A 13,012-nucleotide genomic window follows, 5' to 3' on the forward strand; every position below is an offset into this window, starting at 1 on the left:
TGTGGAGCCAGGGAGGTTATAGCCACACCCCATTTCCTGTTCATGCTCAGCTTCATGAGGGTAAATGAAATGTGACCAGCCAAAAGAACAGCCACAGTGGAAGTCCTGTGACCAGCCAACAGAACAGCCACAGTGGAATCCCTGAGCTATCCTGGTCCTAACACCTAGGCGCACTTGGCCCTGGCAGGTAGATGCAGCACAATAGAGTTCCATATGTCCTTAGCCTTAGCCCATGCCCCACAGCATGCCCAGGGCTGGTGGAAGAGGGACACAGGTCCTGCACTTTTCTCCAAGGCTGATTGCTGGAGGACAACCCATCCCACCCATCCTAAAAGGAGAAACAGTAAAGTCCTGGTGTGCCAAACCTGTCTACACCCTGAAGCAATGCTAGAGACACCTCGTGTCTTCTTGTCCTCCAGCCAATGGTATCACCAATCTGGTGGGGTGACCCAAGGGGTCATTCACAACCTGCAGAGAAGTACTTTCATGCACCTCGCTGAAGTCACAGAAGCCCCGAAACACAAAGCAGAGCACAGTAGTATTCTTGGGGATTGGGAAAGCAAACTGTTGTTGGCACTAAAGCCCACAGAAAGGGACCAGACCTGTTTATTAAATGTAACAAACAAATGCTCCAGAAAGGATCTTAACAATAACCTCATGGTGCTAAAACCAGGAAGAGAGAGTCAACATCAACAATTGCCATTATCCATAAAAAATAAATGAATAAAAATAAATAAGTAAATAAAACACCCCTCTATTGATAACCAGCAAAGACCAATAACAAACACCAATGCTGAGATGAATGAGACTTTTTAATAACCTAGTGTACACATTAAAGAAAGCATCAATAAAAAGTGTCTCAACATGGGCTGGAATGATGGATCAGCAGTTAAGAATGACGCTGTTTTTGCAGAGGACCCCAATTCTGTTCCCAGCACCTCCAACTACCTGTAACTCCAGCTTCAGAGGAATCGGACTCCACAGACATCTGGAACTCACATGCATATGCTCACATACAGACACATACACATAATTAAAAATAAAAATAAAATTTTAACAACAGTAAATGTTTCAACAGACTCACGGCGGCTAATTTGCTGGCATAAGACCTATGCAAGGGGGAACCAGGCAGCATTATAGCACTGAGAGGGAAAATGAGCTGAGGAGCTGATGAACGTTGGAGAGGGAGAGTCGGTTTTATTTTAACAGTAGGCAAACCATGACCCAGGGGATGGCCCCACACTCAGGAGTGTATAAACAGGCATGACGTTGAGGAGTGAGTAGATCTGAGAGCAGTTGGAGGAGGAGTGGAAAAATAATATCCAATTATTGTATACATGTATGAAATCTTCAAAGAATTAATAAAAAATACATGTTTTAATACTTCAACAACCACAAATCCACTTGCAATATTTTTTAAGAACGGAAAAAATTCTCTGGCAATAAACAGAATCATATGAAAGTTTAAAAAAACGGAGAGAACAATAACTTGCGGAAGCTGTCTTAGTGGATTGGCTCCATCCTAAAGATGACTAGAGGCATGATGTGTGCTTGTGAAGACTGATGTATGAAATATACTCAACCCTCACAGCAGAGAAAGAAGAGACGAGAGGGAAGAACTGATCACATCCTAATCACACGCACTGCCTGCCTGCCTCCTTGTACTTTCTCTGGATGCCGCACCGCCTCCACACTCAAGCCTGGGCCACAAGAGTGTCTGAAACTTTTCAGACATCTTGGGACAACAAATATGCTTTCATTGTGTAATGGTTTCTGTGTTAAAGCCGAGAACTTTTAAGCATTTGCTAAGTGGTTTTATAACAGATTCATAACATGCTCATGTAACAGTATACTATTTAAAAAACAGCCGTGTGTTTCCCCAAGAAAACCATCAGGACAGAGGCACAGTGGTTTGACATGCATCTTCAATGCCCAGCCTTTCTGAAGCCAGCTGTTCTCTCATTCCCATTTCTGCATTTAAATTCTTGCCATATATATGCTGTTTGGGATGAAATAGAAGGGAAAAAATGGTCATATACACATATGTAACATGTAATAGCTTCTCCAAACAATGCTTGTTCTTCATTAATATGATATTAAAACTTAACAATTAAAAGTTCTTTCAACTATCAAGTGATAGATGTAGTATAGAACTACAACCACTTCTGTGAGTTCTGTGATATCCGGATACACTAACATCCAGACTTTCCGTGAATTTGTATCCGGGCATAACTGAGAAACACTCTATTTGAATCATGCATAGCTTCTGGTGTTCACAGACTCTATTGTGCAGCTTCCAGTGACCACATCTGTTAGCAGCACCTCTAATCTGTCATCAAAAATCTCTCACTGATGGTAAACCATCATGACCATGTGGTGGGTACAAGCTTTCTGAAGTTCTTGTTTTCTTTGAAAGTTCAAATTTTATCGCTGGCAAGAAATCCTGTGGCTTTCAGTAGAAACCTTGTCCCCCAAGTGGCCCAAATCTGAAAAGTGTCAGTTTTCTGTCCGTCTGTCAAGTAAAAAATGATCTTCAAGGGGTAGGAGTTGATGGGTGGAGGGAACACCTCATTCTATAACTCACACAACTGCAGATATTTGTCCTAAGGACCACCATGATGCTCACTAAATACAAGAACATGGTATGTGGTTGGACATGTGTCCTCAGACTGCTTATTTAGATTGCGTCCCTTGCCTTTGTACCCATGACCCTTCAGAGATAGCCAGTTCTGGAGTTCACATTCCCTTCTACCTCCAATATATCTTACTTGGGCTTTTCTGAATGTGCTTCCTCTTTCTCCTCCAATGGCTTTGTTTCTTTTAACCTGAATATATGGCCAAGTACTCTTCTCACTTTATCTATCTATATGTCCCTCTAGCTGCCTATCCATCTATCTATCTATCTATCTATCTATCTATCTATCTATCTATCATCTATCTATCTAACTACTATCTTTCATTGGTGCTCATGGCTTTGCCATCAATATGCTAACCATTAATTATCATTATAAAAATTAATTATAGCTCGCTCCCCACTATAGGCTTGAGTTCCACTCATGTCAGTGATCTGCCCTCACATTAAACAAGCAAGGCTCTTTTCCTAGCCCTGCTCCTCCTCTAAGGTCCCTTCTTGGTGTCACAATCTTGGAAGGAATTCATCTCAATACAGTCTTGTGACACTTTACTTGCAAAACTCTACAGATCACCCAAGTGTTTGTTAAATAATGAAGTTTACTATCTTAGAATAGAAAAAGCATTCAGAATGCTTTTAATGACTGATTGAACTGCCCAGAACCTTCTAGCACAGGAGAATGACTGGACTTAAGGCACTATTTGCCATAGTTTGTCTTGACATAGTTTGTCTTTGTAGGAGATGGTTGTAGTAAAGATTTGGAGTCAGATTCAGGTTCTATAGTTGCAAAATAAACTTAAAACCAGAAAAAGTTTTGAAGAAAAGTCTTGTTTATTTAGGACAGAAACAGACAACTTTGACACATTGAAATTTTCAGCAAAATGTGGATATTACAGCATTTTTTTCATTTTATAGTCCTTTAAGAATGTCATATAATATGTTTTGACATATTCCCACCATTCTCCAACTCCTCCCAGATGCACACCTCTCTTCCCTACCCTCCCAACTTCGCATCCCTAGTTTTTATTTAAATCTCTCACATTTTTAAAATCTTTTAAGTACATAGTTAAATACACTATGATCTAGAAATAAACTGAAGGGAGTTTAAAGGAACCATTTAAAGATCTAAGGTTGGAACTGGATAAATTATACACATATATTTTAACAAATGAAGGTGCAGTTAATAGAAAGATTGCATTTACAATTGCAAAGGAAGCTTCTGGGTGCCTGAATATAAAATCAAAGAGAAATAGACAAGATGTATCTGAACCATTAAACAACAGCCCTAAAATTGTGACAGCGGAGAGATGCAATTTTGAAAGACAAAAGTCAACGTTGTAAAGATGTCAAATAAATACATGAAACTGGTACATGAAATTTTCATATTTGGAACTTAAGATATTATTTTACTACGCAGAACTGTAAACTATAGTTCTGATACAAAATAAATTACTGTGATAGAATTATCTACACATCGACGTTTCAAAGTAAGGTCAAGGGAGCAGTGTATAGAATTAAGGGGCAAGCAATGTGTTATTTAACAAGCAATGATGTAAAAATCAGTCGGATTTTAAAAATGGCATAGATATCTGCCACACACATATAAAAACATACTACAAGTTGATTAGAAATAATATTTGTAATAAAATATGAAGCAGTTTGAGTAATAGGACACATTTATATTTCAGTGTCTTCAATCAGTCTTTTAAGTATGTGAAACTCAACAGCTAAAAGTGAAGTTTCTGAAGGAGACTTCTGCAGTTAATTTTAAACTCCTGCACAGTAAAGAGTTAATGCAACCAAGTGAAAACATTTCAGCTTGGGAAGTTCAGTATGAAGAACTCTAAACCTAATTTTAAAGAAGAAAACTGAACAAAAGGAATGAGTGGCTAATTTTTTTTTGTGGGGGGGGGCGGGGGAAGGGGGCAGGGGGATAGACAATGATGAGTAAATATACAAAATAAAATAGAAAGTCTCTGTCTCATTAATAAGAGAAGAATAAAAAATATGATTTTCCTAGATTAATGAAGATTGTGGGTGCTAGCGGCCTGAAAAATGGAGCACATACAACTCTATGAAGAGACTTTATCAAAGGATCATTGTATCCTCTGCAAAATGAGAGCAATCTTAGTTCTTTAATTTTTTTCTTAAGATTTATGCCTAATTAAATATTCCCATAATTTTTTTAAAAAAATATAAAAAACTTTTAAAATTGAAGAGAAGAGAAATGATAGGAGTTATCATTGTTAGAATATAAACTCTTAAGGAATGAGACCCCCACCAGATTAACAGACCAAATAAGGTACAGCATTTTAAACTATATAAAGCCTACCTAAATGTGAGGCAATGTTATCATTAAAATGTTTTTCCTTTTCTGTGACTGTAGGATTTTATATTATATATAAATGGACTTGTTGTGCACTGTTATTGAGGAAATCCAGCACTCAAAAATGTTTCCTAGGAAGTGCTGTAAGGTAAACATTATCAACCTGTGGGTCGTGACCCCTTTGGAGTTCAAACTTTTCCACAGGGTTTGCATATTGGATATCCTGCATAGAAGATATTTACATTATGATTCATAAAAGTAACAAAATTACAGTTATAAAGTAACAGCAAAAATAATTGTATGGTTGGGGATCATCACAACATGAGGAATTGTATTAAAGGGTCATAGGATTAGGAAAGTTGAGAACCACTGCTATAAGGGGTGGATATGGAATAAGATCATCTGTGTTTTAAAGTTTCGAAAAAAACAGAAGTTGACACCCCACATTATACAACCTAATATCCTAAGAAAATGCATTTTCAAAATTAGCAAACGAACTTTAATCCAAAGCCTGGTCCGCTCTTTTTCTATTCACTGCTTACTTATCTTCTTTCTATCAAAATGAGTGATGTCCAAAGCCCTGAGGCTGACTACTAAAAATCAATTAAATTGTTGTACAGCGAGGTCTAGAAAGTAAAGTACAAAATCTAAAACATGCACCTTTGGCTGCATCGCCGTGACAAAATGTCAAGGCCGTGTGTCCACCCTGTCCACAACTCCTGGGCTGCAATAGGAGCTGAAGGCTGTGGTGTGAGCTACAGAGAATACAAGCGAGCAGAAAGAGGTGCTGACAGTGTTCATCTCTTCTCCATGATTCGTCTCCACCTCTCAACATTCTTCACCTTCTGCTGGTCCTCAGTTACTATGCCTAAGCCTAATTCTGAAAACATTATGGAAGGAAGCCTCTCCCCTCATACTGTGGCATTGCATCAAGAAATATTAGTATTCTTTACTCAGAACAGCGAAGCTTTTGAAGTGCTGGGAATCTTAATCAGTTTAATTGATGCTTATTTAATTCCTAACCAAAGAGCAAGGAACTGAACACAAAACAACAAAGCAGACAAAGGCTGTCATAACTGCATTGGTGGAAAAGCTTGTCAGCACCCAAGCTTCAAAAAGCCAACACCTTTTGGTTAATGAACTAATGAACGTGACCAACATAGAGAGTAAATGGTCTATGCTGGATCAGCCACATCCTGCTATGTGCATTTAGTCACCAGGTATTGAGGTAGGGACTGGGTTGCTTTAGTAGATGCTAACAGAAGGGTGTTTCAGACTTGTAAGTGGGAGGATTGAAATGAGAACCTTAGAAGGCAAAACAAAATTGTTCTCTATATAGACCTCATAAAGGGAGTATAGGAAACATTCCATGTCAAGCATTTTTTCCCATATGAAAATATTAGTAAAAACACCCACTTGCTATTCAGTAATGTCTGGGAAACTTGCATATATAATAGCACCCCGAGGATTGGAATTTAGAAATCAAATACCTAATTGTGCTAAGTAATATGGCCTCACTATAAAAATAATCATCAAGTCAAGAGTGGCAAGCCAGAGTGTGCAGCCTGCCTGAAGTCTGAGACACCTGTTAGAATATTGGCTGTCAGGGCTGGATCAAGTAGAGATCAGATTTCTCTGATCTATTCTTGTTTCAGCATCATCCTTGCATATCATCTCATCAAACTTGTTTATTCAACACATGTGAGTGGATATTCTATGCACCAAGCTCTACATACCTGCTGAAAATAGATGATAAAAAAGCAGGCAAAGCCCCTCACAGAACTCTTATCTTGTGAGGAAAGTTAAAGAAAAAAAAAATAGTAATGAGATAGTGTGTTGGATTGACATAGCCCTGAGGTAGCGTGGGAGAAGAAATCAGGAAAGGGGTCTGGGAACTACCTTGAGAAGATGGGACTTTTAGAAAGAGAAGCAATCTAGACTTCACTTGATACACCTTTGAGGAAACGGCTAAACGTTTGGGAACACCTATTATGCAAACAACCACAGAAAAACTATTCCAGGAAGACGTAGTATCAGCCTAAGGAATTCTAAGTAGGACCACATCCAGCTGGTCCAAAGCACACAGAAATTGGTGGTGATACTAAGAAAGACTCAAAAAATATCAGGATCAGAGAGGCAGAAGGATGAGGTCCTGAAGGAGGCTGGACAGCATGACCTTTTGACTTTGAGATTAAAAATGAACAAAAGTGTGTGGGGAGCTTGAGTCCCAGAGTGTCTTCTTCAGATGGACACTTCAACGGAGTCAGCAGTTTGCTCTGTTGACATGGGGCAAGGTAGAAGCTATAGTAAGCCAGAGAGCTGATATCATGAAATGAAGGTGGAATGGGGTTTCTGATATCCAGTGATACTGGTATAATGTTTTATCAGATAGATGACAGATGGATGGATGGGTAAACAGATAGAGATGGATGGATTAGTGGGTGAATGGATGGAGAAAGAAAGTGTGAACTGACAGAATTACTCATTCAACAAGATATGAAGTGAGAAATAAGAATGACACAAAATCTTTGTCATGAACTAGTTTAGAACCAAAGGTGCAGCTGAGGTAGGAAAGACCATGGGAAACTTATCCCATGCTGAGGTGCACATTGGATGTACCTATGAAGATGTCAGGCAGTTAGGTTGCTCTGGACTACTCAGGGTGGTTTCTCAGCCTTGAGGACAGTTGAAGTCGCCCAGCAAATGAGTGCAAATAGATGAGAGAAGTTCGAGGTCACAAGTCTGGGGCATTCCAAACTAAGAGAGCAGAGGAGGGAACGGTGCAGATGAAGGAGAAGTGAGATACAAGAGGCTGGGCGGTGGTGGTGCACGCCTTTAATCCCAGCACTCGGGAGGCAGAGCCAGGCGGATCTCTGTGAGTTCGAGGCCAGCCTGGACTACCAAGTGAGTCCCAGGAAAGGCGCAAAGCTACACAGAGAAACCCTGTCTCAAAAAAACAGAGTATTTATCTGAGAAGCCAGACAGAGTAACCACACGAGTCCACTGCTGCTGTCTGCTAAGGGCTGTGACACAGCCAGTGGATTCAGATTCATGGAGGTCATCAGTAAGGATCCTGAAAAAAAAAGACAGGAGTTGGGGTGTGGTAACTGTGAAAACAGGAAATGAGCTAAAGAGAGAAAAGAGGTAGGTTGGAGGGCATGTGGCTCAACGTAGGCTTAGACTGAAGGGACAGGGCATCTGTGCTGACAACTAGAAAGCCAGCAGAAGTGGGAGGTAGGTGCTACTGACTGACAGCTTGACATACCCAATCCACTTGCCCCACAGAAAATGTCTAATGTGCTAATAATTGGCTATTCAGGCCTCACAGCCCACACCCCTAACCCGAGCTCCACAGCAAAAGGATCAAGTGGGACAACATTCACCAGACTCTGTTCTAGTTTTATTCCCATTGCCGTGAAAACACCATGACCAGAAGCAACTCTTGAAGGGAAGAGGATTTATTTGGCCTACACATACCCATTACAGTCTATCAATGAAAGAAGTCAGGGCAGGAACTCAAGCAGAGGCAAGAACCGTGGAGGAGCAGTTCCTACTGGCTTTCTCCCCATGGCTTGCTCAGCCTGCTTTCTTACACAACCCAGGACCACCTGCCCAGGGTTAGCACCACCCATAATGAATCTTGCGTATAGGCCAGCGTGGTGGAGGCAACTGCTCAACTGAAGCTCCCTCTTTCCAGACGACTCTAGATTGTGTCAAGCAGTCAGCAGTGCCATCTGGTGATAAATAAAACAAAAATACAAAATGCTGTAGAGTAAGTCAGTAAAAGGTACTTTTGACGTGGAAAAGGAAGGCTTCTCTGGGTCAGTGACATTAACTGAAACGAAGTAAAGAGCCTAGCCATTGTGAGGTCTAGGGGAAACTTTGTCCAGGGAGGGGACATCGAGCGACAGGTCTGTAGCTGGAAGTTTTCTTCGGTCCCGCCAAGCCTCTGCAGTCCCATGGCCCACTTATAAAATGATCACTCAGAAACTTACATTATTATAACTGCTTGGCCATTACCTCAAGCTTACCACTGACTAGCTCTTACACTTAAACTCAGCTCATTTCTGTTATTCTCTATGTCACCACATGTTCTGTGGCTTTAACTGTATGCCATTACATGCTGCTCCCTGGATGGCCAACTGGCATCTCTTCACTCAGCCTTCCTCTTCCCAGCATTCTCCTTGTCTGCTTATCCCACCTACACTTCCTGCCTGGCTACTGGCCAATCAGCGTCTTATTAAACCAGTGTACAAAAGCATGATTTCACAGCACAGGCCCTCTTTTAAGTTTTGGAAGACTGGTTCAGAGGTCTAAAGTCTAGAGAGGGTAGACAGTAAAGTTCTAAAGTCAACAGAACAGGCTGAGCCAATTCTTTCAGACTGCAAATTTTATTCTAAGCCTAACAGGGTCATAATGGGAGACTGCTGGAGACTTTTGGTTCAGATTCTACAGGCAAACAGTAAATGAGAGTGAAAACCAAGACATTGAAGTTTCCCAACAAGAGATGGCAGATGCCTGGATCAAGAGTCAGGCTATGCTAGCAGATGGAATGGATGCTGAGCCAAGAAAACTGTGTGATATAAAGAGGGGCGAACTGGTGGATTCATGAAATATTTTAGAAGTCGCGGTGATAGACTTTGTTGATAGATGGAAAAGAGCAAGCAGAAAGAGGCAGTGAGCGGTGGCAAGGGGGAAATAAAGGATGGACATGTGGCTTCTGCAGGGAAAAAAACTGGGCAAGAAAAAAGAGAGACCGTTGACAATAACTGCTGATAGTGGACAAACTATAAAAACAGCGACAACAGGATGCCCTCAAAGAAAGGAATAATGATATCCATGTCTATTCGATATTTTGGTTAGAATTATGAACTGAAATGTTGACTGCATTGCTGAGGAAAGTGGGACCTCTGTCCTGAAATTCTTCTAGTCTTGGTTAAACTGCTACAAAGTGAATTAGCTCGCCTCTGAAATTTTTGCAGTTTCTTCACTCAAATTTCAGCACGTGTGTTTAGCAGTTATTCGGAGCCAAATGTTGAGGACTTTCTTTTACATATTTCATTTGCTATTTCAACCGCACTCATTATTTATGTTACGTGTGTGCACGTCAGCACGTGAAAAACGTGCATATATTCCACAGTGCATGTGCGGAGGTCACAGGATAACTTCGGTAAAGCAATTCCCCTCCAGCCCCACCCTGCTCAGACTCGTGAGTTACTAGAAAGCTTTTAAAAAGTTTAAAGGCTTCCTCCGAGAGTCACTGAAAGGATTCTGAGGAACAGCGGTCAGCGTGTGGAAGGGTAGGAGGCCCAGACGGGAGAGCTCTGGCTTCCTGTCCCACTCGGCTGCACCAACAGGACCTCGATGCCCCTCCCCAAGTTCCCGCCCCCTCCTCCGTCCCAGACCGTCCCAGTCTGGGTATCCAGGGTCCACACGTGAAAACTCCGTACCTGGTGGGTAATACCGAAGCAAGAGGCTCTTGAGCTTCATTTTCTTACTCGTCCAAGCTGATGGGCTTCGTAGCCATGGAAACGGACAAACAGTACTGGGTCGCTGAGGCGCATGCGCAAGTCTTTTTGCACGGCCTTTGGAGAACCCCGCCAGGGCTTGTCCCAAGCTTGGAATGCTCAACTGGCGGCGGCGGGCTGTCAGAGAGAAGCCAGTATTCCCCGGGGGTGGCGCTAGTCTACCCCATGGGAAAGAATTCATCCTTCAACTGCTTAAATTTTTTCCTGAATAGACTCGTTTATTTGAGCTCCTTTTAGGGTGAAAGAAAAAAATAATTGCTATTATGGAAAAGAAAATGTTCACACAGTTATAGTAAAGAGCAAATAAAGTTATGCAGTTTTAAGAAACTATTGGATTAGTATTCTGTCGCCTGCCAAAGCCTCTAAATCGATGCTTTCTCTTTCCTTTCTTTGTTAAAAATATAACAATCTTGTAAGATTTTACAACGACAAACCAACCAAGACTACTTGCTCAGAAGATTGGAAAGAAAGTTGAAGGAAGGCATTTTGCTGATAATACAAGCAAGCCTGGTAGCAACACACACCTTCAGCTGGAAGTGCCACCCATTTGTCAAACCAACATACATGTGACCTTCTGCCTCTTCCTGCCCTACCATTCTACCAATTATTACAAGCCTCAACCTGGGGAAGGGATGCGAAGGAAGAGATGAAAATCTCCCTTTCTAGAAATGAGGAAGTCTGTGGCAGGTTTGTTCACCCATGTAATTGCTTGCGCACTTGCCATTTGCAAACATGGCTTTTGGAAAAAACAACTTCACTGTGGAGAAAGCTGGTGGACAGCATCTAAATCATGCCATCCAAGTCGCCGTCACCAGTACTGAGACACACTAACATCCCATACTCGCTGTCACGGTACACCAAAGCGGACACAATTCTGGAAGTCCTGCCTGAAACGCATTACTTGACGCAACCCAGGAGGAAGTATCTCTCATTCTCCACTAGCTTTCTGTTACTGTAATAAAACACCTGAAAGAACTCAACTTGAAGGCTGGAGGGCTTATTTTGGGATGGTGGTTTTTGAGGTTTGAGTCTATGGTTGGCTCTGTCACTTTGGGGTCCATCCTTGGGAAATCCTGGCATATGCTGGAGGAGGCTACTCACACCTCATGGTGGCCAGGAAGCAAAAACAAGGGGAGGGAAATGGATAAATTAAGAGAACCCCTAAATGATATACTTCTTTGAGGTAGGTCCCAATTCCCTAAGCTGCCACTAACTCCCAATAGACAGTTAAGCTGTGACTCTATCAATGGCCAATCTGCTGATGAAGTTAGAGTCACCAGTCACCTCAAAAAGACCCCACCTCTGAACACCACTGCATATTGGAGTCCAAGCAATCAATATATACTTCTTCAGACCCAAACTATAACACAGCCTTGGAGTTGAAGCTCAGTCTCCCAAGGGCTAATACCTCCCAGGGTGGGCATCAGGCCTTGCGTTGGTCTTTGGATGAGAATAATTTTTCAGAAATGTGCCCACTAACTTCCATTCAGTTTCCAAAGCCCAAGTAGCTCCTTCAAGGTCCTCTTATACAGAGAGGGATATTAGGGTCCTAATTTTACAACCCAGAACTCTTGTCAAATAGCCAAGCCCTCTTCCTAGAAGACAACAGAATTGTGTACAAACAAAAAGGTGACCCAGAAAGGTGATCCAGGAGAGAGTTGAGTCGCCTTGGATTTCTCTTGGCTTTGGCCTAACTTGAGGTTAAAGCTGACTCATCACTTACTCATTGACAGAAACCACACCACCATCCTTGCGGCCTGTGTGAGGAATTCTTTCATCTCCAGTGCATGTGTTATGAGCAATTCACAAAGAAAGTGCACACACTGCCCAGGTGATGGTCCCCATCACAGTGTGGGCTGAGCATAACTTCCTCACAGGTCTACATTACTGCCCTGCACGAATGGAACCCTCCATGGTTTTGTACACTAGAGGACTGGTTGACATTCCCAGGGACTTACACACAATGTAGTGTTTGATTCTGGGTCTCTTCCCTGCGGTTGACTGACAATCTCTTCCACTGCCCCCAAATTTGATATGTTCAAATTCTTACCCAAATGGGATAGTATAGGAAATGGGGTTTGGGGAGCTACTTGAGTCCTGAAGGTGAGGCTGTTATAAAGGGGGCCTGTAGAGAGTTCTTTAATCCCTTTTCTATGTGAGGATATAGTGGGCTGTTAATAGTCTAAAACCCAGAAAAGAGATTCACCAGAACTAACTGGAGTGTTACCCTGAGCTCAGACTTCCTGCCTCCTGAATCATGAGAGATCGCTTTCTATGTATGAGGGATCAGCTGGTCAATGACACTTTATTGCAACAGCTTGAACTGAGAGGATCCTGTGAGGAGCAACCCTGAGCAGGCAGAAGCTATACACATAGGGGCCTTAATTTCCCCCCTCTAAACCAATCCGGCTAGTTAAGTGAAGTTACTGTGGCCTTCAGATCTCACATTGTGGTCCAGTAATGGAAGCAACAAAATGATCAGGGAATCCTTCAGAAATGTGTGTTCTGGGCTCATTTCCTATCTCC

General features: G+C 41.9%; 1 protein-coding gene across 2 annotated transcripts in view; it reads right to left on the reverse strand.

The window, feature by feature from the left end:
• Positions 1-11,850, reverse strand: part of Daw1 (dynein assembly factor with WD repeats 1) — a 43,326-nt gene extending 31,476 nt beyond the window's left edge. Inside the window, exon 1 of one of the 2 annotated variants that reach the window (XM_028874103.2) lies at positions 10,409-11,847. In XM_028874103.2, the coding sequence (XP_028729936.2) occupies positions 10,409-10,667 (259 nt within the window). In that variant the 5' untranslated portion in view covers positions 10,668-11,847. Of the gene's footprint in view, positions 1-10,408 lie in introns of both variants that reach the window. The other variant, XM_037210202.1, reaches the window with a different exon arrangement.
• Between the last annotated feature and the right edge of the window lie 1,162 nt (positions 11,851-13,012).

This window comes from Peromyscus leucopus, chromosome 13 (genome assembly GCF_004664715.2).
Source record: "Peromyscus leucopus breed LL Stock chromosome 13, UCI_PerLeu_2.1, whole genome shotgun sequence".
Taxonomy (NCBI): domain Eukaryota; kingdom Metazoa; phylum Chordata; class Mammalia; order Rodentia; family Cricetidae; genus Peromyscus; species Peromyscus leucopus.